Source organism: Lepidochelys olivacea (assembly GCF_965140295.1).
Source record: "Lepidochelys olivacea isolate rLepOli2 genome assembly, chromosome: 5".
Taxonomy (NCBI): domain Eukaryota; kingdom Metazoa; phylum Chordata; order Testudines; family Cheloniidae; genus Lepidochelys; species Lepidochelys olivacea.
The window spans coordinates 124,404,660-124,430,941 of NC_140415.1; the positions used below are offsets into that span (position 1 = coordinate 124,404,660).

The window sequence follows — 26,282 nt, forward strand, 5'->3', positions numbered from 1 at the left end:
CAAGTTACAGAGAATCCACCATTTATTTTGCTTTAAGCCTGCAAGTGACCTGTACCCCATGCCACAGAGGAAGGCAAAACTCCCCCAGGATTTCTGCCAGTTTGACCTGCAGGAAAATTTCTTCCTGACCCCAAACATGACTGTCAGTAGGACCCTGAGCATTTCAGCAAGACACAACTGCCAGACTTAGAATCATAGAATATCAGGGTTGGAAGGGACCCCTGAAGGTCATCTAGTCCAACCCCCTGCTCAAAGCAGGACCAATTCCCAGTTAAATCATCCCAGCCAGGGCTTTGTCAAGCCTGACCTTAAAAACCTCTAAGGAAGGAGATTCTACCACCTCCCTAGGTAACGCATTCCAGTGTTTCACCACCCTCTTAGTGAAAAAGTTTTTCCTAATATCCAATCTAAACCTCCCCCACTGCAACTTGAGACCATTACTCCTCGTTCTGTCATCTGCTACCATTGAGAACAGTCTAGAGCCATCCTCTTTGGAACCCCCTTTCAGGTAGTTGAAAGCAGCTATCAAATCCCCCCTCCTTCTTCTCTTCTGCAGGCTAAACAATCCCAGCTCCCTCAGCCTCTCCTCATAACTCATGTGTTCCAGTCCCCTAATCATTTTTGTTGCCCTTCGCTGGACTCTCTCCAATTTATCCACATCCTTCTTGAAGTGTGGGGCCCAAAACTGGACACAGTACTCCAGATGAGGCCTCACCAATGTCGAATAGAGGGGAACGATCACGTCCCTCGATCTGCTCGCTATGCCCCTACTTATACATCCCAAAATGCCATTGGCCTTCTTGGCAACAAGGGCACACTGCTGACTCATATCCAGCTTCTCGTCCACTGTCACCCCTAGGTCCTTTTCCGCAGAACTGCTGCCTAGCCATTCGGTCCCTAGTCTGTAGCTGTGCATTGGGTTCTTCCGTCCTAAGTGCAGGACCCTGCACTTATCCTTATTGAACCTCATCAGATTCCTTTTGGCCCAATCTTCCAATTGGTCTAGGTCCTTCTGTATCCTATCCCTCCCCTCCAGCGTATCTACCACTCCTCCCAGTTTAGTATCATCCGCAAATTTGCTGAGAGTGCAATCCACACCATCCTCCAGATCATTTATGAAGATATTGAATAAAACCGGCCCCAGGACCGACCCTTGGGGCACTCCACTTGATACCGGCTGCCAACTAGACATGGAGCCATTGATCACTTGTGATCACTTGTGGGAAAGGATTCTCTGTAGTAACTCAGAGCCCACCCCATCTAGTCCCATCGCCGGCTACTAGCAGTCGCAAACCAGCTACATGCTATTTTAGGCAGTATCATCATACCAGCCCCTCCATAAACATATTAAGCTCATTCTTGAAGCGAATTAGGTTTTTTATCCCCACTGTTCCAGAACGTAACTCCTCTGATGGTTAGAAAACTTCATCTAGTTTCAATCCTAAACTTCTTGATGGCCAGTTTACATCCATTTGTTGTTGTGTCCACACTGGTGCTTAACTTAAATAACTCCACTCCGTCTCTGGTATTTATCCCTCTGATGTATTTAGAGAGCAATCTTATCTCCTCTCATACTTCTTTTGGTTACGCTAAACAAGCCAAGCTCCTTGAGTCTCCTCTCATAAAGGTAGAAGTGGACAAAGCACTAGTTATTTTTCTGTTTGGAATGATATTGTCTGTATGTTGGTGGAAGTGCATATCAAGAAGAGTAGATAAGATACCCTAGGTCTTAACTCTATTCCAACAGATAAAACTAATTTCCAATCAATTTGGCCTAAAATGTGAATCATGATGGCAAAGGTGAAGTTATAGAAGAAAGTGTTATCTGCATCCTGTTCTCATATGTCAATATCTGGTCTTGTTTTAAGCTGCTAATGCTTCTGAAAACTATTGGTTCTCTGTCCAGCTTCTCAGGATTACCACCCACAGGAAACCTCCTTAATAATAGGTTAGAAGGATCAGATAATCCATCTAATCAACCTGTGCCCTCCATATACTTCGTGTCTGACTTGAGAATTAAAATTTGATATGCAAGATAAAAAGACAGAACCAGAGCATGAGTTCAAGTGTCTGGTAGAAGACAAGTAGCACTGCATAAAAGTGACAACAATAAAAGTCAAGTACATAGCACATCACCATCTGTAGAGACTCAGGATGAGAATGCTGTAGAGTGATGCTGCTATTTAACGTAGATTCCAGCATACCATTTATAATATTTATGACTGCTGCTTCCCTTCTGTTCAAGATCTTGAAAGATGTTAATTTACAGTTCCATGAAATTGTGTGTCATGTTTTCTTTTCTTGACATACACACAAAAGCATGGCTTGAGAGGACAGCGATTATTACACCACCACAAATGTCGGGTTTAGAGGCCTACAATTCGTGGCATAAGTCTCACCGCCTACATACTGTCTTTCAGTCTGCTGTGGCATTTTCCTGCAACTAAAGCAGAACCAATAGCTATCTGACACTGCAATGAAGGATCCGGATTCCCCACCCCTTCCCCTCCCCCTGCACATTTATAGTTTGCCAACTGCACAGAAGCTACAGCACAACTTTACAGCCATCCATCTCGAAATCTGAGAACTAGTGTACAGTTCAACTATAAACCAAATAATTCAGGATAAAGGATTCCCCAGAACAATGCTCAATTTTTTATTGGTAGAATCTGATGGTAAGCTTTTTAAAAAAAAATAAAAAATAAAAATAAAAGCCTTCTAGGACTTAGTTTGTAGATTTGTCTATTTTAAATCGTCTCCTATGTCCATACTTAGGCACCCCAATAAATTGACCTGATTTTCAAATGCATTTGAGCACCCACCAATTCCCAATGCCATGATTGGCAATTGCTGGGTGCCTCGGACTTTTTAAAAGTCAGGTCACTTATTTTACATAACATAAGGATTTAGGAGGTTAATTTTAGTCACCCACCACAAAAAAGTGTTAAAAACATTTCAGATTGATTTTTGTACCTCTAATAAATATCAAAGTTTGAAATGTTAAAATCTGTCATGGAATACCCCAAAATTTTGTTTAATATGAAGCAAGTCTCTAGAGTAAGATGATTCAAAAGCTAATTTTATTGTGGGCAGTATCCTTGTCTATTTAAGACAGCTGATATAAATTGCCTTAATTTAAAAACCACCAAAAAAATCTATTAGACTTTTTTCTTGTTAAATTAAAGCATATCAAGACAACTTGATTAATACCATACTACATTAATTCATTTGAAAACTGTTCTGTATATTTAAAGAGCTAGCTCAGCACCCTTTCTGCACTCAGAAAATAGGAAACAGACTAACACAGTAACACATTTACATGTAAATATGGCACCTTTAAAAAAAAAGACGGGGCAGTCTCTGCACTGAGTGGATAATAAAGGTATTATGGTAATTTTCGTAACAGAAGTTGTTTTGTGGGTGTCTTCAACCAAGGCTTTCCTTTCACCCATAGCTGTAGAGTACTGATAATGGTCAAGCACCACCCCAGAAGTTGATGCAGTTCAGTTGTGTTGCATTATATATCTATACAGACTTATCTACATGGACAGTTTAATTTAGTTTTTGCACAATCCGGTCCATAGGTTGTAGAGTTCTTTGAGATTCTTTGAGATAAAAGATAGTCCAGTAGTTAGGGCATTAATCTAGGAGAAAGATGACATGGGTTCAAGTCCCTGCTCTGCTACAGACTTGACCAAGATCAACCAGACTCTGTGTCTCAATTCCCCATCTGTGAAGTGGGGATAATACTGTCCTAGTTCAGAAGGGTGAGGGGAGGCACTCAATGAGGCTATAAAATTACTTAAAATAGATGTAAATCCCCATATATGAATATCAAATGCTGTTTTACCACACTTAACAGAGTGACTTCTGAAGACATGTCAAAAGTCATTGCTCTCTGGAAACCTGGGAAAGACCCACATAATGTTACAAGATATTGACTGATATCTCTTGTCTGTGCCATTCAAGGTGCTGGAGCATCTCACTCTTAAGGGCATCTCCCCAGAAGTGGAGTCAATATTCAGCATCAAGCAGGCAGACTTTCGCGGAGGTTGCAGCACCTACAATCAAGTGCTAACTTTGACAACATTAAGTGAAAACCGTTTTCTGAAAAACGTGAAGATGGGAGCTGTCATAAATATAAAGAGAAGGGTAACCACCTTTCTGTATACAGTGCTATAAAATCCCTCCTGGCCAGAGGCAAGACCCTTTCACCTGTAAAGGGTTAAGAAGCTAAGGCAACCTCACTGGCACCTGACCCAAAATGACCAATGAGGGGACAAGATACTTTCAAATCTTGAGGCGGGGGAAACAAAGGGTTCGGTCTGTCTGTGTGATGCTTTTGCCAGGAACAGATCAGAAATGCAAGCCTTCTAACTCCTGTTAAGTTAGTAAGTAATCTAGCTAGAACATGCGTTAGATTTTCTTTTTAGTGGCTGGTAAAATGAGCTGTGCTAGAGGGAATGTATATTCCTGTTTGTGTCTTTTTGTAACTTAAGGTTTTGCCTAGAGGAATTCTCTATGTTTTGAATCTGATTACCCTGTAAGGTATTTACCATCCTGATTTTACAGAGGTGATTCTTTTACTTTTTCTTTAATTAAAATTCTTCTTTTAAGAACCTGATTGATTTTTCATTGTTCTTAAGATTCAAGGGTTTGGGTCTGTGTTCACCTATGCAAATTGGTGAGGATTTTTATCAAGCCTTCCCCAGGAAAGGGGGTGTAGGGCTTGGGGGGATATTTTTGGGGGAAGATGTCTCCAAGTGGCCTCTTTCCCTGTTCTTTGTTTAACACGCTTGGTAGTGGCAGCATACTATTCAAGGACAAGGCAAAGTTTGTACCTTGAGGAAGTTTTTAATCTAAGCTGGTAAGAATAAGCTTAGGGGGTCTTTCAAGCAGGTCCCCATATCTGTACCCTAGAGTTCAGAGTGGGGAAGAAACCTTGAGAGGAGCCATATTTCTAGACCTGATGGCAGAATAGGACACAATCTGGCACATCGGTCTCAGTCAAATGGTCAGAGCACTCCCAGCGTAAGTGGTCATAATTGACCTCTCCTTCTCCTCAGATGTTTGAGAGCACATGGAAGACTGGGTTAGTGCGTGGAAACAACAAACCAACAGTCTACTCCAACGCTCTGTACTGGTCCTGACACTTTTCACGGTACACAAACAACCTTCCCCTTACCAGTCCCATCAGTTCACATACACAGGTCACATCCGCTTAGGTGTCCAAGCACAGTCATTCCCAGAACTTGAAGACACGCTAAACACTTACTTGATTAAGACTGCCAAATACCGTAGTCAGTGGCACTTACAACCAAGTGTGACCAAGACAGTTTCTAATCTGTTCCATCTTTACATTGCTGGAGCAGTCCGAGAACTGTGTATCTTTCTCAATAGACATCACTTGAAACATAAATCCCACCCAGCCTATGTTGGCAAACCCTAGATAGATCTCTCACATATCTTAACCACCAGAGGAAAACAGAAAAGGAGGACTTGTGGCACCTTAGAGACTAACCAATTTATTTGAGCATAAGCTTTCATGAGCTACAGCTCACTTCATCGGAAAATTGCGTCTAAGGTGAGACCACGTAACAACCTTCTAAGCAAACTGGCCATCACTTCATGCGGATCAAATGCTCAAACTCTCCGATCATCCAGTTGAGCTCTCCATAACTCTACAGAAGAATGCTGTGCACCAGTCTGGCTCCACTCATCTTATGTCAAGTTCGTTGGTCCACAAATGATATTCAACCATCTGCATCATAACTGGGACAATTTGACCCACCCCAATACTGTGGCTCCCCGTGTCAAACAACAACATTCCTCCACACGTTTCAGAGTAGCAGCCGTGTTAGTCTGTATTCATAAAAGGAAAAGGAGGACTTGTGGCACCTTAGAGACTAACAAATTTATTTGAGCATAAGCTTTCGTGAGCTACAGCTCACTTCATCGGATGCAACTCCACACATCCATCGTGAGGAATCCACAGCCAGAATGTTTGAGAAGATCAGGGTAAACCCAAGCCTTCCACTGTATACAAACTTCTTTGACCACCCAAGAGTGCATTTATCATCGAGGCACCTATTGTAGGCCCACTTGACCTGCCAGATTTCTCTGTGATGTCAATGGGAAATGAAGAATGGTCTGCAGCTGATGCCCAAAACCAGTCTCTTATAACTGACCTGACTATGTGTGTGTTTGGCTTTGATTTGATACACTGCTCATGGGCTGTTCTGAACTAATTCCTAACAGGCCAGGGTCATTGTACAACCAGCCTTCACACCTGGATCCAACCTGAAGATCGCAGATGTGGTCGTTGCCAAAGAGACGATGTTTCACATCACCGACGACTACACTCCGACCAGATTTGATGGGGAGCTGAGAGTTCTGCACCTTGCTGATGAGGCTTCAGCAAAGTGGCTTGGCAAGCTCCACATCCAATAAGAAACAAAGCAGGTCTGATGGATAACATGTAGTATAAAGTTGTGTTCTAGAGCATGAACCTGAATTTCTAAATTCAAGTTCAGGATAACACTGTTTTGTTTTTTTAAAGTGCCTAGCCTTGCTAATTGACAGTAGTTACCACAATATTATCTGAGCTGTCACAGTTTAAAAGCTCCCTGCCATCAAAAAGGAAAAGCATTAAAAATATATTTACAGCAGCCATCATTGGAAGAGAAACACAGCTAGTGTCAACCAAAGACTTTCCCGTTCTTATTACTAAGCGTTGCCAAGGTCATGCTTGACTGAAGACAACATAAACTACAGTTTTCATTAAAAAAGTTGGCAGAAAAGTGGATATTCATTTAATTATGAGTCTCAAACTAGAGCCCCAACCTTGCAGTGATATATCTGCAGGTGGAATGAATTAACCCATTTACATGAGCCATTGTGATTTTGCCCATTATCTAAGAGAGAGAATGTAGGTGTACCCTCTTTATGTATCCTAGATACTTAAATGGCCTCTATTACTATAGTATCCAAGTACCTCCATCTATCATGCGTTTATCCTCACAATACCCCTGTGTGGTACGGCAGTGCTATTGTTGCCATACTACAGATGGGGAAACAGGGCACAGAGAGATTAAGTGTCATGTCCAAGGTCTCACAAGAAGTCTGTGGCAGAGCAGGGAATCAACTTCCCAAAGTCCTGGGCTAACACTGCAACCTGTGCAGACTTCGAAGACCTGGGTTCAACTACCTACTCCACCACAGACTATGAGCGAGAGCAGAGACAAGTCTTATTGAGCCAAGGCACAGTGAAGCCATCTTTAAAAAAAACTGGGATAATAGCACTTCCCTTCCTCACAGGGACATTGTGAGGATAACTACATTAAAGACTGATGTGCTTTGAGCTCTACTGATGAAAACCACTACCTAAGAGCTAGGTATTATTTAATTTCCTAAATGAGCCAAGAAGGTGCGGACAGAAAAGATAGTGTAGTTAATACAAAATAACAGTCAATTAGTATTTGCATTGCTTAGACAGGAAAAAGTTTCTTTAATTGATTTTAAATAGTGTTATTGTGACTACTTTATTATTATTTTATGAAGTTATTTTGTTGAATCTTTCTCCTGCATGCATTACATTGAATAGATAATATTCTGAAAGAATGGCTGGCCACACAAAAGTAACTGTTAGTGGACTGCAATGGTGTACCACATTTATTGCAAGGAGGCCCCTTGCACACAGTCGATGTTGAATATAGCCTATTAAGTCTCTTCTGACTTACTTGTACATTAGCACAGATCATACAAAATACAAGTTTGCATCTTTAGAAGTACAGGTGATCTAAACACTTGATCCTAGGACTGTTCCCTCTCACTTCCACTGCTAATACAACCTTCGTGAACAAAGTCTAAGCATTTTTTCTGTCTAAGAGGAACCATAAGGTTTAAAATATTTCAATGTACTAATAATGGCTATTTTTGCAATATGTGGTCAGAAGTCTGTAAACTCCCCTCCTCCCCCCACAAAAAAAACAAACAAACAAAACCCTATTTCTTCTCATACCAAACCTGAAGACCAAATTCTGCCTTTCTACTTCACGTGAAGTAGAATTTGATCTGTGTGTATTAGGTGTAGTTCTCTTCATCAGACTCTCAAGCATTTGCTTAATTTTAAATAAGGAGCGAGCCAACTTCCATTGGCTCCACCTGGATTTGAACGCGTTTAACTTTAAGCACATGCTTTGAAGTCAAAGCAACATGGCCACGTGATTAAGTTAAACGTGTTTAAGCGCTTGGCTGGATTGGGGTCTATGCTACTCCACACGCACACAGGCAGCAGAATTGGTCTCTAAATTATTTTCAAGGAAATAGTTTGATTTGAAAAGGGGAAAAGAAAATAATGAGATAATTGTCACTGTAAGGCTACGTCTAAGGTGCACACCTCCCAAGACGGCAGTGTGTAGGGTGCATGTAGCTACATGCCTCAGTGAAAAGCAAGCTGCCTCCACACTGTGGTGTGTAGCTATGCCTATCAGTGAAAGGTTCTGGCAGGGGGGAGGCAACGGCACCCAGCACTGTAGATGAGAAAGGCCCTGTTTGAGCAAGTAGAGAGCCATATAGGGTACATACCATAGGGGCTCAGGTGTGTCTTTACTCTACTTGCCTAAGCAATTCTGCATCACCTACGCGGCTATTTACACACATGCTAGGGGTCCATGCCACATATTTTCTCTGCACGCTGACATAAGAAGTGTACAGTGTAGACCTACCTTGAGATTCACAACTAGAGAGAGGAAATTTGGGAACGTAGAGGACACTCCATACTCCTAGATGCAATCAATCAAAAATGAAAAACCAAAGCCACCATTGATTTTTCTCAGCCCCAGTTGGTCTCTCCCGAGAAGTTCTAGAGTGTCATTTTTAATACAAGACAGAGCAGCTGAAATATATTAAAACAACTTATTCAGTCCCTTATCCCACAGTGGAACAAGGCCTGGAATGTTCAATTGCACTGGAAGAGAAAATATTCTACCTATTGAGAACTAGGATTCAGCAGACAGTCTTCAGGTAGAAGGGCTAATTTAGTATTTAAGACCATGAAATACTGTAGGAAACTGCCAAAATGCCTCTATAGATCATGTTACAGTAGCTGCACTTAGCAGATAAGAATATGAGCTTAAAATTGAACACAATCCCACTGTTTTCAATCTTACTCTTTTCCCTTGGGGTCTTGACAGGCGATGGAAACAAAATCTTTCTCTGCTAGAATCCAAAGCCCTCTGAAGTCTATAATAGGAGCCTTTCATCAACTTCAATGGAGTTTGGATAGACCCGTTTTCCACATGTTCACCTTGAAACATTACTTTTGAAGATAAAATAATTAGATTAGGTTTCATTTTAAAGCCTGCTATAGACCTTCAAGAAGAAAATTGTCCACTTTATACCATTTGGTTTTAAGGAATTCATATAGCCCAGGAGCCTTGGATTTTTGATATCAATATTACCCTGTAAAATAGCTCATTTTATATTAGGACTGCAGAAATCAGTCACGGAGGACTACTGTTACTGCAGGGGTGTCTCTGCACTCCATAAACTTGGTTAAACCAGACAACCCTCCCACCTCCCCCCACCCACAACACACACAGAAAAATGGCAACTGAAGAAACCCAGTTGCACTTAAGAGATTGCAAGCTTCCAGCCAGAATGATTTGGAGTCACTTTAGAATTACCCAGGGTATGTAATCACACACATTTCTCTTGTTAAAATGATGTCAACAGGCAGCTATCTGGTAAATAAGGATCATCATTACATTACATTTTCTGAGATTTACTGAAAGAAGTAATGAATTAAATAAGGAAGAGAGAAGTGAAGGTTTTCTGACAAAACGAGTCTTAAAACTGCAGGCACTTCAAAAAGCTTCCTAAGTGTAAGTCCTACAGCTTAGGGTTGCCAACTTTCTAATCGCACAAAACTGAACACCCCTGCCCTGCCTCCTGCACCACCCTTTCCCTGAGGCCCCACCGCTTCTGTGTGGCCCCATCCCCACTCACTCTATCCCCCCTCCCTCTATTGCTCGCTCTCCCCAGTCCTCACTCACTTTCACTGGTCTGGGGCAAGGGTTTGGGGTGTGGGCTCTGGGGTGGGGCCAGAAATGAGGGGTACAGGGCGCGGGAGGGGGTGAGGGCTCCAGCTGGGGGTTGAGGTGTGGGAGGGGCTGAGGGCTTTGGCTGGGGATGTGGGCTCTTGGGTGGGTCAGGGATGAGAGGTTTGGGGTACAGGAGGGGGCTCTGGGCTGGGGCCAAGGGGTTTGGAGTGTAGAAGCAGGCACAGGCAGGGTGTTGGGGTGCAAGAGAGGGTGTGGTCTCTGGGAGGGAGCTTGTAGCTGGGACAGGGTTTGGGGTGTGGGATCTGGGAGGGAGTTAGGGCATGGAAGGAGGTTCCGACCTGGGGCAGGGTGTTGGGGTGCAGGTCGGGGTTTGAGCTCCAGCTGGGCAGCGCTTAGCACAGGCAGCTCCTGGTCAGCGACACAGCGGGGCTAAGGCAAGCTCCCTGCCTGTCCTGGTTCCGCACGGCTCCCGGAAGAGGCTGGCATGTCCGGCTCCTAGGCTGACGGGTGGTCAGGCGGCTCTGCGTGGTGCACCCTGCCTGCCCCCACAGCTCCCATTGGACACAGTTCCCGGCCAATGGGAGCTGTGGGGGCAGTGCTCGGGGAAGGGGAGGGCAGCACCCTGAGTTTCTCTGATCGCACTTCCCCTCCTAGGGGCTGCAGAGATATGCCAGCCGCTTCCAGGAGACATGTGCAGCCAGGGAGATTTCTTAAATCCTGCTGTGCCACTGACTGGACTTTTAACAGCCCAGTCTGTGGTGCTGACCGAAGTCGACAGGGTCCATTTTCGACTAGGTGTTCCGGTAAAAAAAACAGACGCCTGACAACCCCACTACAGAGCCTGAAGTGCCAAAGGAAACCAAGCTCTGTGAGTATAGGACTAGGGTTGCCAACTTTCTACTCATACAAAACCAGACACCCTTGCCCCGCCCCCTTCCCCTCCCCTCCTTTGAGCCCCCCCCACTGCACCAGCCCCCCAACTCTGTCGCTTACTATCCCCACACTCACTTGCTCATTTTCACCAGGCTGGCTCAGGGGGTTGGGGTGTGGGAGGGGGTGAGGGCTCCAGATGTGGGTGCAGGCTCTGGGGAGGGGCCAGGGATGAGGGGTTTGGGGTGCAGGAGGAGACTCCAGGCTGGGGAGTGGAGAGGGCTCCAGGCAGAGGCATGGGTGTAGGAGGGGGTATGGGCTCTTGGCTGGGGTTGTGGATTCCAGGGTGGGGCCAGAAATAAGGGGTTCAGGATGAGGGAGGAACTCTGAGAAGGGGTGAGGCCTCTGGTATGAGGCTGGGGATGAGGGATTTGGAGTGCAGGAGGGGGCTCCGGGTCGGGGGGGTGAGGGCTCTGGCTGGGAATGCAGACTCTGGGGTGGGGCTGGGGATAAGGGGTTTGCGATGTAGGAGGGTGCTCTGGGCTGGGACCAAGGGGTTTGGAGGGCGGGAGGAGGATCAGGGCTGGGGTAGGGGGTTGGGGCATGGGAGGGGGTCAGGAGTGCAGGCTTTGGGCGGCACTTACCTCAAGCGGCTCCTGGAAGCAGGGGCATGTCCCCTTCCGACTCCTATGCAGAGGCGTGGCCAGGTGGCTCTCCGTGCTGCCCCATCAGTAGGCGCCACCCCCAGAACTCCCATTGGCCATGGTTCCTGACCAATAGGAGCTGCGGAGATCCCTACACTTAGAAGCCAAAGGTGGTACATGCTGCTTCTTTGGGAGCCACGGCAGGCACGGAGCCTGCCTTAGCTCCACTACGCCATGGACCAGGGCTTTAAACAACCCGGTCAGTGGTGCTGACCAGCGCCACCAGGGTCCCTTTTTGACCAGGCATTCCAGTTGAAAAAACAGACACCTGGCAACCCTCTATTTGACTCACCATATGGGGCACACCCCGGGGGCTGTACCAGGCATAGCAGATTCCCATTTCAGCACCCCTCTCAACAGCAACTCCAGACTTGTATTGGTCTGCTTCTTGTGACACGGCCCTCAGGCTAGGTTACGTACATTCCCACCCCTTCCAGGGTAAATCAATAGACCAACAACTGACAGTTCTTCAGTTTCATATTGGACCCTCAGTCCAAGTCCAGACTTACTAGTTCTTACCCATGGTATTGGTGTATGGATGTGGAGGCAGGTTTCTACTCCACCTCCTTGGGTAGGCTGGTAGGGAAACTCAGGCCCTCCCTCTCCACTGGGTTCCAATCAAGGACCCTTTAATAGTTAACTTGACTTTGCAGACTCCTTGCTGCCTCCCTGAGCCACTTCCTACCTTGCCCTGTCTGGGGCTTTGTCTCAGCCTCTTCCCAGGCTATCACCTCTACTCTTCCCCAGGCTCACTACAGTGTTTCTCAGCACTTTATGCCACCCAGCTGGTTCTGCTGAAAGAAAGTTTTCTCCACTTCCTTTCCAGGGCTGTCCCCAAGTCAGAAGTCTCCTTGCAGCCCCTCCACCACCACCGACAATTCTAGGAGGACTCGCTTCCTGCATCCCCTCCCCAGCTGCCTGGGGTTCCCTGTTGCAGTCCTACCTTCCTTCAGAGGGGCTCTGTCTGCCAGCAGTCCCACTCAGATGACTGACTCCAGCCAGGCTTCTCTCACTAAGCCAGTACCAGAGACTTGTTCTGCTTCCTGGTCAGGCCCTACCTCAGCCTTTTCAACTCTTCCCTGAGACCTACTGCAGCTGTAGCAGGGCAAAGCTTATTGAACCCACAGCCTCATTAACCCCTTCAAGTCCTCGGTGGGATTGGTTCCAATTGAGAGAAAGGGAAAGATCTGGCCATAAAAAGCTTCATTTTTCTAAGTTGCCTACTCACAATTGCTCTAGTGACACTTGAAGGTCACCAGAAATATACATGAACTTGAATGGGAGGCAATGTGCTCCCAGAGAGGCTTGGGGAGGGACAGAGTTCATTTCCCAACAACCAGGATGCAGCTTAGGGGTCCTCAGGGCTCCTGGATCCCCTCCAATGAACGCTTTACTGCAAGAACCACCACAGGAAGCTCAGAAAAGCTAAGTGGGCTCCAGTGAGGCCCTGCCTACCCAGTACCTTAATAAAGCCGCATCACTAAGATTGGTTAGATGATAGTGTCTCCAACCAGGACCACACAAGCAGCTCCCTAGACACTAGAGACAGACCAGCAGAAATGTTTGGACTACTTAACTCACTGTTCCAATCCAGGAGTGAGGCTTGGTGGATGGGTGAAGTGGTGTGGCCCAGGGAGTATTGCCTATGGGGTACTCTCACTGGTGGGAAGGAAGGGAGCTAGATGGACTAGCAGAGATCATATTACATGTACAGGGAACCTAATGTACTGTGTAATGTACAGTACTTTTAAAGAACATTTCAAGTCCAAATCGCATTTCAAATTGCCTTTAGATTTTAGGGCCCAGAGTTTGTACAAGAGAAAAGTGATCAAATGCAGCACCAGCAGTGGTTCTGTTCTCTTGCTCACATGCACATTGATTGTGTTCTCTCAATTCCATAGACTTAACCCAATATCTGCCTTTCCTGGCCCCCCTCCCTGCCCAATAATATATCCCCAGCTGAACATGCTATTAAATAAGAGATTCCTCTGGAATTGTTGGGGGAAAAAGTTTGGATTTTGCAACACGAAATGGGATGCTATCAGATTTAATCTCAAAGTCAGACAAGAAGCCACTTGACATTCATGGAATACCACTGACAGGATTTCACAGTAGTAAGTGAAGAATCTTTGCTTGTCTCTGATTCATGATAAATATAAGATTTAAGTATTCCTTATTCAGTACTAGATGTCAAAGCTGGCCGCCTGTTGGAATTCCTTCAAGTAAATTCTCAGCTTTTAGCCCTTTTCAACATCTAGTCAAGTTGAAGAATACATTGAATGGTTTCAGAGTAACAGCCGTGTTAGTCTGTATTCGCAAAAAGAAAAGGAGTACTTGTGGCACCTTAGAGACTAACCAATTTATTTGAGCATAAGATGCATCCGATGATGCTCAACTTGTTTTCAAAACACTGGACAATGGGTCTATGCAGTGAGCTACAGGCATATTTCAGTCTCATTTTAGCTAGCAAGAACTGTGTTCTGCTTTTCACAATTATTAAAAAAATAGTTTTGTGGTTTATGGTGAGACTTAGAAATACCAAACATTCCCAGAGAGCAAAAAGAAGAGTGTAAAATAAGAAGTATACCAAATGGTTCCTAGGGTCTTTTTTTATTAATTACGCCACACATAAGCAGCTATGTTGAAAGGTCATTTTAATTTTAGAAATATAGTAAGAGATGGATAGATTAAATCGTTCTCTTTAATTAGAAACCCCCCAGGAAATGAAAGAAAACTTGTCCAGCAAGCTCATTAAAAAATAAAGTTGAAACACATCATTAGCAGCAAACATTTTTGCATGTCAGCAATATGTCAATTAAAAAAAGTTAATTATTAAATGAAATGGATGATTTAGTTGGGGATTGGTCCTGCTTTGAGCAGGGGGTTGGACTAGATGACCTCCTGAGGTCCCTTCCAACCCTGATATTCTATGATTCTTTGAAATATGAACATTTCAGAAGGATGCAGAAGTTAAGGCTGATTCAACCCAAACAAATAAATTTGGGAATGTTTGAAAGGTTTTGTTTTGATTAAAAATATTGCAACAAAATGTTTAGATATCACTGAAATCAAAGTTTTTCAAAACTGTGAAAAGTTTTTATATTTTGTCAAAGTAGCAGAATTTCTCATGGAACGGAAATGAGAAGGTTACTCATCTTGTGCAGTAACTGAGGTTCTTCGAGATGGTTGTCCCTATGGTTGCTCCTCTTTGGGTGTCTTGACACCCTTCGCTTGTAATTGGAGATCTGTGGTAGCAGTGCCCAGTTGGGCAGCACACGCACCATAGCCGTCTCATGCAGCTCTGAGCAGTTACATAGTGGTGCGTAGCCAACCATCGCCCTGTTCCTTCTCTACCTCAGAGAACTGGCCTGAAACGCCGAAGTAGAAGAGAGGAGGGAGGGTAGTGGAACACCCATAGGGACAATCATCTTGAAGAACCTCAATTACTGAACAAGGTGAGTAACCTTTTCTTCTTCTTTGAGGAACGTCCCTGTGGGTGCTCCACTTTAGGTGACTGTTCAGCAGTGCACCTCAGTGGGAGGGAGGGGCTTTGGAGTTGCCGTATCAATGGTGGGTAGCACTGAGAGTCCAAACTGAGCATCTGATGCTGATTGTTACTCAGTGGTGTAGTGTTTTGTGAATGTATGGGGTGATGCCCAAGTTGCTGTTTTGCAAATGTCCTTCAATAGCGTCCCTATTGTGAAGGCTACCGATGTTGTAAGTGCTCTAGTCAAATATGTACAGATGCCCATAGGGACCAGTAGATGAAAGTTTTCATAACAGAGATGGATGCATCCTGATATGAATCTGAGTAGTCTCTGCTTTAAGATGGTTTCTCCCTTTGATCGTTCCGTTATCAAAACAAATAGTCTTGGAGATTTTCTAAATGGATTTGTTCTATCAATGTAGAAAGCAAGAGCTCTGCGAATGTCTAGTGTGTGGAGTGATGCTTCCCTTCAGTCTGCATGCAGTTTTGGAAAAAATACAGGTAAGTTGAGTAAGGTGAAATGGGGAGATGACTTTGGGTAAGAATTTGGGATATGGTCTTCTTTGAAGAAAGTTGTTTATGGAGTGTGTGCCAGTAATCCCCCTAGTCCTCCCACATGCCTGGCAGATGTAATGGCAACAAGGAAATCCACCTTTATGGATAAATGTAGCAATGAGCAGCTCTCCAGGGGATTCAACTAGTTTACCCATGAGTGAGTGTAAGAAGAGATTGAGGTCCCACACTGGCAGGGAGGGGGTTGTCATTGTGGGATGGGTATTCTCAAGGCCCTTAAGAACGCGTTTAGTTGTCAGGTGGGCAAATATTGATGTCACCTCAACCTTGCTGTGGAAAGCAGTGATAGCTGCTAAGTGTATCCTGATGGGCTTGCAGAAAACCCAGACTGTTAATGTTCTAGTATGTAGTCCAGGACACTTGGTAGAGGGGAGGATGTTGGAAAGATGTTTTTATCTTGGCACCAATTACTGAATCACTTCCATATGTTTAACTGGGCCATGTAGGCGCTGTGACAAAGCTCTGTCCTTGTCTCCGTGGGTCCCGTGTTTCCTGGCGGATTTTGCTCGCCTCAGAGGATCTCTGTGACTCTCCATGTAGCCCTTCTCTCTCCAGCGGCAAGGGTCTCAGCCTACTGAGCCATTTTCATCATAAGCCAGCAAGGGAGATGAGGAAAAACTATCCTCCCTTGCACAGTCTCTGTTGTCTCCCAGTCTCAGTGATTAATCAGGGGGAGCAAAAGGGGAAGCCCGGACCCACCCTCTACTCTGGGCCCCAGCCCAGGGAACCTAATAGTAGCAGCTACGGTAGCTGACTTTTTGGAAATAGGATGTGTACAATTACCTGGGCCACTTCCCCACAGCAGCCCCCAGTTTCTCAATATCTACTTCACCATTACCTCAGGGCCTCCTTCCTTGTGCCTGAAATGGTGTATACTGCTCAATTCCTCCAACAACGCAGCTTCCTCCTACAGCTCCTGACGTGCACACCCACCTGACTCACTGGGAGGCTTTTAACTAGTTTCAGCCAGCCCCTGATTGGCTTCAGGTGTCCCAATCAACCTAGCATCCTCCCTGCCTTCTGGAAAGACCTTAATTGGCCCCAGGTGTCTTAACTGACCTGGAACAGCTGCCATTTGCTTATTCTGGTAACAGGGATTTGTTTAGCCTCTGGCTAATATATCTGTCTCCCATTTCTTTACTATAGCCATCTGGCCTTGCCCTGTCATAGCGCTATTAGGATCATCTTAGATTTGTCTCTCTTGATAATTATGTATGACCTGATTTAAGAATGGGGTCGGTGGAAATGCATACACCATTTGATAAGGAGAGTGTTCCCCAGAGAGAGGTGTCCCAGTCCCGCTCTGAAGCAATATTGTCAGTATTTGGTGTTTAGTGATGTTGCAAATAAGTCTATGGTAGGGACTCCCCAAAGTCTGAATATCGCATGTAGGATTCCAGGATCCATTTCCCATTTGTGAGTCTGTGCAAAGTCTCTGCTTAGGGTGTCTGCTATTGTGTTTTGACATGCCGGAAGGTAGGATGCTAATATGTGAATGTTGCTGATGAACTAGTTCCAGAGCCATGTCACTTTTGTGCCTAGGGACAGACTGTGCACCCCCTTGGCGGTTTATGTAGAACATGCATGCTACATTGTCTATAAGGATCCTGATGTTTTTGTTTGATAAGAGGTAGAAAGTGGTTGCATGCATTGCGGACTGCCCTGAGTTTATACAGGTTTATATGTCATATGGTCTCCAATCGGGACCATCGGCCCTGGACAGTATTGTTTAGTAGATGTGCTTCCCATCCTATCAGGGAGGCGTCCATGGTGATTGTCATCATTGGAGTTCTTTGTAGAAATGGGACTCCTGTGCGCACGTTCATCAGTTGTGTCCACCAATTGAGTAAGTCCTTTACCAGCATCGTGAGATATCTGTTTAGGCTGTGCCTGCATGGGATGTACACTGTTCGAAGCCAGGATTGTAGAGCTCTCGTGTGAAGTCTGGCGTGCTCGACAACAAATGTTGTTGCTGCCATATGTCCCAGAAGTTGGAGACATGTTCTGGCAGATATTCGTGGACTGTCCTTTACCATTGTAATTAAGTTGATGAGAGTGGTAAAGCGTTGTTGAGATAGTGTTGCAGTTGCTGTTATGCAGTCAAGATGAGCTCCGATAAATTCCAGTGTCTGGACGGGAGTCAATGCGGATTTTGACTGTTTAGCTGCAGACCTAAGTTTGTAAAGAGGGTTATTGTGCGGTGCATGGCGCTCAGTGCTTCAAGCTGGGCTGGCGCTCTTCTGAGGCAGGCATCTAGATATGGAAATATCACGACTCCATGGCTGCGGAGACGTGCCCCCACCACTAATACTTTTGAGAACACCCTTGGGGTGGTAGAGAGACCGAAGGCTAATACTTTGCATTGGACCTGTGGTTTCCGTAGGGTGAACCTCATGAATTTCCTGTGTGAGGGATGGATAGTGATGTGAAAGTATGCGTCCTAAAGGTCAAGGGCCAAGAGCCAGTCCCTCTCTCTAATGCTGGAATCATAGTTCTTAATCTCACCATTTTGAAATGTTGAGTTCTTGCAAATGTGTCTAGTTTTCTTAGATCCAAAATGGGTCACCACCTTCCAGTGAATGGAACCCTTTCCCCTTGTATTGTGTTGGTACAGATTCTACAGCTCCTAGCTGAACAAGGTGTTTTATTTCTTGTTGCAACAGGTGCTTATGAGAGGGGTCCCTTAAGAGGGAGAGGGAAGGAGGGTAGGTGGGTAGGAAGGAGATAAAGGGAATGGAGTAATCATTTTGGATTATTTCCAGAATACGTTTGTGTGTGGTGATGTTCTTCCAGACCTAGTAAAATGGCAGCAGTTGATCTCCGAATGGTGCAGAGATAATTTCTGTTTCCAGCATTAGAGAAAGTGTTGGTCTCGAGTCCTCGACCACACCTTCAAAACTGTTGTCTCAAGGTGGATTGTTGAGACATCGAGGGTTGGTTTGGGGTCTGCTGATGCCTGGATTGTTTCTGTTTGTGGTGTTGGTCATACTGTCTGTATGGTTGTGTATAGGAGGGTGAGCAGAATCTCTGTGTGTAATGCCTGCCTTGCTTCTTTTTATTTGCAGGTGCATAAATGCCCAGTGATTTTAGGCTGGCTCTGGAGTCCTGGAGAGAATGAAGGGACTCGTCAGTCTTGCCCCCGAATACTTTAGAGCCTTCAAAGGGCAAGTCCTCCACTGTTGACTGAACTTTCCTGGGGAACCTAGAGAGGCATAGCCAAGATGTATGACCATAGATGTTGCAATCAATGTTGAAGCTGTGCCCGCTGAGTCAAGTGAAGTCCTGGCGATGAGGTGGCCTTCCATAATGTTGGCTTTAAACTGTTCTTTTTTGTCATGTGGGAAGTGGTCAATAAAGTTTGACATTTTTGAAAATACCATGTGGGTGTATTTAGGTAATAGAGCTTCGTAGTTTGCTATGCGAAACTGTAGTGCGGCAGATGAATATGCCTTGCAGCCAAAGAGGTCAAGCCTCTTCCAATCCTTGTTGTAAGGAGTTGTTCTGGCCTGGTGTTATTTACCCCTAACATTCACAGCCTCCACTTCTGACAATTTGTGTGTGGGGTGGGTGAATAGGAACTCTGAGCCTTTGGACGACATGTAGTAATTTTTATCAGATCTTCTGCAAAATGGTGGTATTGTGGCAGGTGTATGCCAGGTGGTTTTGGCAGGGTCCATAATGGCGTTGTTAATTGGCAGAGCCATCTTGGAAGAAGTCGAAGTTTGGAATATGTCTAACAACTTGTGCTGTGACTCTGGCATCTCCTCCAGAGATATGTCCAGGGTTGGAGTGCCGCCAGTACAGAGGATCGGCGATTCGGGGGTTGAAGATACTAGCAGATCGGCGTGCCGTAAGAACTGATGTAGTACCCATGGGAGCAGTGCTGCCATGGGCATTGCTGGCCATGCAGCCATACAGGTGCCAGTGCCCTATTACGGGCGCCGGGACAGAGGGTTTAGAGGTGATCTGTGCAGACATGGCAGGTGGCGCCATAGTGATGCTTGGTGCCAAACGCCGATTTGGCTCCATGGATGCCATGGTAGAGGGCTTTACCGTGCCCTGTGAGGCGTCCTCAGGGCTTGCCTGCTTCTGGTCCCTTGCTCTGTGAGAACTTCCATTGCCAGAGGTACCCAGAGTCTCTGAATCCAATGTGCTCGGTGCCGTTGGTACAGAGGTGGACTTGGCCAGTGCGGATTGCTTCTTTTTGGCTGATTCTCTCTGAGAAGTTTGAACTTTCTTCTTAATGGCCTTTTTGGATAAAGGCTCCGGGTGAGGGGCAGTAGGAGCAGGTCTTCTGTCAGAGGCTGCTGATGGAGACTGCTGGTCCAGAGGGGTCCAAGACTTGGGGTGCGAGGCCGGTCGCAATGATTTCTCCATCATGAGCCATTTCAGTTGGAGATCTCTTGCCTTCCTTGTTCTGGTTGTGAGATTGTGACAATGGGGACACTTTTACATTATGTGGGTCTCTCCTAGACACCAAACTCACTGAGTGTGTCCATCAGAGACCGGGATAGAAAGTCTGCACATCAGACAACATTTGAAACCCAGTAATCTGGGCATGCCAGATAAGTCTGTCTCTGAAACGTAACAGGAGGACAGACTGTCTATTTAAATCTAATTTTCTACAGGGGGTAGATAAGTAGAGAAAAGGGATTTTTTTAAAAAAAAGAAATGTAGGAAGGGTAACTATCTAATTATTTGTTATGCTATCACTACACTATAAACTAACGAACTCTGAACTATCTAACGAGAAAGACAGGGCACTGCTGATCACTCTGACTCAAGCCAAAGGTGGTAGAGAAGGAATTGGGGGACGGTTGGCTGCACACTGCTATGTAAACCTCTGAGCAGAAAAACAGTATCAACAGCAACTATGGTCAAACTGTTGCCATTGACTTCAGAGTTGCAGGTTTGTGCTCTTCCATCTGTACTTTCATGACTGAATTTAAAAAGAAAACACTACAGATGTACCACTCTTTTGCACAATAAAGGCAGAGGTTTTTTGGGGGGGGGAGGATGTGTGTGTGTGGGAGGGTAGAATTTATATTGTCAAAACTATTTAGCATTATTTATTAATTTGTCTGAGTCTTTTCTGAATCTCCATTTTTATCCTTTGCCTGAATATTGATGAAAAATGAAAACCAAACACCTGCAAAAATGTAATGGCCTTAATAGACGTAATAAACCCTTTGGTTTTCTAGAAAGATGACGGATAGAATTCTAGATAAGTAGGTTTTCTAGTTGGAAGGCATTGCTCTGTAGTGGAAAAAGCATGGGGCTAGAACTTTTGATACCTGGTTTCTATTCCCAGCTCTGACACTGACTTGCTGGTTGACCATGGGCAAGTTTTTTTACATCTCCGGTGCCTGTGCTTCCTCATGTGTCAAATGGGCCTGATGATATCTGACCTCCTTTGTAAAGTGCTTTGAGATCCATTGAGGAAAAGTGCTATATATGACTGGATATTATTTCCTTTGTACCAGTGTGTACTTGAAAACAGACACCTGGTTTATGAAGTGAAGTAAAATTCCAGTGTGTGTAACATAAAGTGTCTTTCTGTAACAGAGTAACTCAAATTACACAAAGTGCTTTTGAATTCTGATGTGCAAAACTAATCGCTACGTTGTACAGACATGGAAACCAAGAGAGCAAAGCTGTGAAAAATTCCACACCATCCCTCTCACAATGGCTCAACACAGCAATCAAACTTCCATTTCCAAGCCATGTCCAAGTGATATCAGATAAGAAAAGACTCAATATGACAAACTGATTTGTTAAGTATCAAGACTCCTTCCCTGACCTCCCCCTCTCCAAATCACTATAGATCAGTCTTAGCAACATCTTTTCCAGTTCAATTCTGTTATCCTCCTCTGGAAACTGCTTGGCTCAGATCCAGAGTAAATGCATCAGTCCATTTGACTTTTATTACCCACAAAACGAATCTGAACAATATGCAGCCTCCAAACACTAAGCTTGTCTTCATCTTTTGTACCTTAAGTTCCTCAGAGAAATACACTGGATATAAAATTGTAAGTGGCACTCTAGGTTTTCCCTGAGCCCCCAAACTCATACTGCTTTTAAACAAACCTACTGTGCCTACAAGTCTCAGGAGTTTGTTGGTACTAACAAAAACCACTTTGCACCCCACAGCAAAGGAAATTTCCACTACATGCATCTGACAAAGTGGGGAGAGGGATAGCTCAGTGGTTTGAGCATTGGCCTGCTAAACCCAGGGTTGTGAGTTCAATCCTTGAGGGGGCAATTTAGGGATCTGGGGCAAAAATTAGGGATTGGTCCTGCTTTGAGCAGGGGGTTGGACTAGATGACCTCTGAGGTCCCTTCCAACCCTGATATTCTATGAAAGCTTATGCTCCGTACATCTGTTAGTCTATAAGGTACCACAGGACTCTTTGCTGCTTTTACAGAACTAGACTAACATGGCTACCCCTCTGATACTTTGCACACCACAGTTTACTGGCTTCGTAACAGCCCCTTGTAGTAAGTATGATAATTAATCCTTTCAATAGCCATTTAGACCAAACTGTCCACAGGGAAAGGTTTTTCTTAATCATAGATCATAGAATCATAGAATATCAGGGTTGGAAGGGACCTCAGGAGGTCATCTAGTCCAACCCCCTGCCCAGAGCAGGACCAATCCCCAATTAGCAGGACCAATCCCCAATTCTTACCAGAATACAGAGCATCATTTAGACCCAAAATAGGTTTCATGTACTGAGTGAGTTTCCTTTGAAGGTAGAGACAATATCCTATAAAGCAAGCTTGGGGAAAGAAAGGTTTCCCCTGTACTCAGTTAAGCAAAAATTGACCCAAGCACAGGAGATTGGTGCAGGGCCCTTTGCGTTACTTACGCCCTCTTCTGCCCCTGGACTGGAGCTGGTGGTAAGCTACGGACTCTGTAAGGGTTAACTGGCTCAGCAGTGCCAGCATGCTCAGTACGGTGTGATCAGCAGCTCAGCAACTTTAGCTTGTCATCAAGCCAGGGCCCAGGCCTTTGAGTGTTATTGACTTGGCACCTCCAGCTGCATTTACGCACAGGCCTCTGTGAGTTGACTGAAGCAACTGCTAGTTGCTAGGAGACTGCCAGGCACAGGCCTTTGTGAAAGTCCTGGCTCAGCATTGGTACCGTGCTGGGCCGATACAAGAGTGCAGATTTCTGTGGAGCTACAAGCTCATCACCAATGGCCAAAGTAGATCAAAGCAGAAACAAGTAGCCCAACAATTTTGTTGGTTGTGTGAAAAGGGGAAGAAGTGTGCCCCAGAAAAGTGACAGCAGCAATAAAAACGAATGCCTACTTCTTGATTTTAGGGAAAGAAACCCACAGTCCTACAGATGTAGACTTTTTCCCAACATGCACTGGAGATAGCTTGAGCTGGTTCTCTCTCTGATCAGAAAGTGAACTCAATTTTTTATTATTAACAAACCTATACAGAGTTCTTGTAGCAGTGTTGGTCTCGGGATATTGGCAAGACAAGGTGGGTGAGGCAATAACTTCTACTGGATTAACTTCTGTTGGACCTGAAGAAGAGCGCTGTGTAGCTTGAAAGCTCGTCTCGCTCTCACCAACAGAAGGTGGTCCAATAAAAGCTATTACCTCACCCACCTTGCCAAATCTATACGGACACATATTGTACTTTCACCTCAGATTAATCTCTCCATGTGAATCCCAGAGTGTTCGTATGCTGTTAAGTATTTAACAAGGCCCTCTGGAATAATGACTACGTAAACTTCCCTTTCATAACTGAGCTCCAATTCCAGTAAATGAATGAAATCTATTATAGTGAAACTTCAGCACTTTAAAACTGAAACAGTGACATTATTTTCTCCCTAAGCACCTCCTTTTGGATAGCCTGTTGCTTATGACAAAAGCACAACACTCACTGCTTAGGTATAATGAAAGCTGGTCCAAATTTCGCCAGCCAAACAGTTTTACGACAGAAAATGCTGTTTTGCCAAAATCAAAGCTTCCCGTGGGAACCTGCTCATTGACAAAATTACATTAAAGAAAAACAAAATGAAAAGCATTTTGGTAAGGTCAAAACATTCCTTTTTGACTTTTTCCACAATGGAAAAAAAAGTCTTCTTTTCAAAATGACTTCATAAAAAAACATTAAACCTCAAAGTTAAAAAATGTTTGGACTTACCCAAAATAATGGATTTTTTTTTTTGGTGGTAATTTTGTTGGGAGAAATTTATAAATTCTGTTTTCAATCTCATTTGGAGTGTAACAAATTTTGAAGTTGCAGAATTTCCCATGAAATGGAAATTTCAGTTCCCACACCTCTCTACTAGTTACATCTAACAACATAAGGTGGCTAATGTAAGATGGTAAGTTATTAACTGCAAAGTCACCCCTTAACATTAACATGTCACTAAGCTGGCTGGCTAATGGACTGATACGACAAGCACAAGGCATCTTTCCACCATCCAGTGAGGAAAGTCTGGTGTGCTTAGTATCAAAAGGGGATAACATTCAGTTTTTTGTGTACTACACCTTTACATGTTGAGGCATTGCCCTGTCTGCTTCCATTTTGTCTTTCAATTCAGATGCAGCATGTCACTGAGTGAGTCATATTCGCTCCCATGGTGACTACCTATTTGAGGTAGATTCTGTCATCCTCACTTACTAACTTCAGTGAGAGTAAGATACTGAGGGAGGGTGGAAGAATCTTGTCCTTTTTATTTGCAGTAAAGAAAAATGAACACTACACATTTTCCTGTGTATGGGGATAAAAATCTCAACATTGTTCTTGTTATTAGTGAAGGGAGAACCTCAGAGGGGCCAAAGTTTGGCTCAGTTTGCTGTAGATCAAGCAGTGAAGTTTGTCTCTTACTAATTCCATCATTTCAGGAATAGGTGTTTTCAAAAAGATTCTCAGTTTACTCACTAGTTAGCACTTAAAGGGGAAGGACTAGTATTTATAGGCATCTGATAGAAATAGTTTAACAGAAAAAAGAAAGGTATCATTCTGAGGATATAACAATGTTCAGTCTTCGGTTGCTCTCTCAATGCTTTCCATTGTGACATCTCCATTCTCCCTTTCACACCAATCTTAACTCAGGTCCACCTGTAGCCCTAGTAGATATCAATGTCTTTATTCAGTTCGCAAAAAGAAAAGGAGGACTTGTGGCACCTTAGTACTCCTTTTCTTTTTGCGAATACAGACTAACACGGCTGTTACTCTGAAACCTGTCATTATGGAGTTCAACAGTAGTGACAGCTTAAAAGGAAAAAATTAAGACATTCTCATTGTGATCATTTGAAAAGATACATAACCCCAGAGGCTCCCTGCTACTTTTTAGAGACTCCATCAACCAGAAAAAACTAAATAAATAGCATTGGGTCATCCAACTTAAATATAATGAAAACTGGCCTAGCTGATTCTACGTTTATGGTTATCAACAGGAACACTCCCATTGACTTCAATGGGAATTGGAGTACATTCATAATAGCAAGGCTATAAAAATATGGCAGAAGTCTTGTGTTGCACCCTTTACCCCACAACTATAGGGAGTCTTATATTGCAAGTGGTCAGGGATTTGTCCAGCATATCTGTTGTTATAGGATCACACACACCTATGGTGCTATATAAATCTTCAGTATTACGTAGGAATTTGGTTGCTTTTTTATAGACTTCAGATGGAAGCAAAAAAAAAAAGATACTGACAGCTTTATTGGAACATTAACATTCTCCAGATGGTATCTGATAAGAGAAGGTCACAAATACATTTAGGCAATGATGGCTGATGCCCAGAGGACCATCTGTTAGTAGCCTGCTGCGTGGATTAGTTGGACTCTTAAGCCTGACACTTGTAATGGTAGTTAAATTAACTAAATTCCATTCTCTTGAATGGCTCTCATTCACTGTTAGACAACAAAATACTTCTTCACATTTAACAACTGGCTACATTTGTTGTGGACATCTATTTGTATTTATGTATGGAAATGCACTTTTTTAAAGGGGGTAGGCGGCATTTAAACCTTTATTGCAAGATTGCCTGCAGAATCATTAGTCCATTCCATTGAAATAGCAAGAGTGACAGTTTGCTGACAAAAGATTTTAAAAAAAGTTATTTCAATGTTATCTTCTGTTTTGCACAATCAGCAAACAGGTGATAATCCAGACACTGTACTGTAAGTAAAGACTAGCAAAACAGCCTTTTCAGAGTGAAGGAAAAACTTCTACTTCATATTGCAAAACAATGAAGTTAATTATTGCCTGGTTAATTGGAAGGTTCAGGGGGACTATTGCTACATATCTTTTATAATGTGTAGAAAGTATTTCTTCCTCAGGCCTTAAGATGGATTTCCTCATTCATCTCATTTTATTAGAGACACTCTTGAAGCATCTTTGACAAAATGGGATTTTTTTACCAAAGTTCATGGAGAGCTCTCTCTTGTTATAGATGACGGGGAGGTGGAGTTTTACTATAGCTAGCTGATTAGTTTTAGTGGGCAAGATCCTTCAGGCTTGAACTGTGAACCTCTGTTCTACTCAAAGTTCTTTTTAGGTATTTATATAGTCCCCATTACCATAGTATCTGAAATCTTCATAGTCTGCATT

The 26,282-nt window shown here is 44.1% G+C and overlaps 1 protein-coding gene across 1 annotated transcript in view; it reads left to right on the plus strand.

Moving 5' to 3' along the window:
- The window catches only part of LOC311520609 (uncharacterized protein), a gene marked incomplete at its 5' end in the record, with an annotated part of 32,357 nt that extends 13,283 nt beyond the window's left edge, over positions 1-19,074 (plus strand). Inside the window, 3 exons of the mRNA XM_084628160.1 lie at positions 3,970-4,152; positions 15,548-15,626; positions 18,764-19,074. Of these exons, the coding sequence (XP_084484286.1) occupies positions 3,970-4,152; positions 15,548-15,626; positions 18,764-18,771 (270 nt within the window). The 3' untranslated portion in view covers positions 18,772-19,074. The remainder of the gene's footprint in view (positions 1-3,969; positions 4,153-15,547; positions 15,627-18,763) is intronic.
- Positions 19,075-26,282: the final 7,208 nt, after the last annotated feature.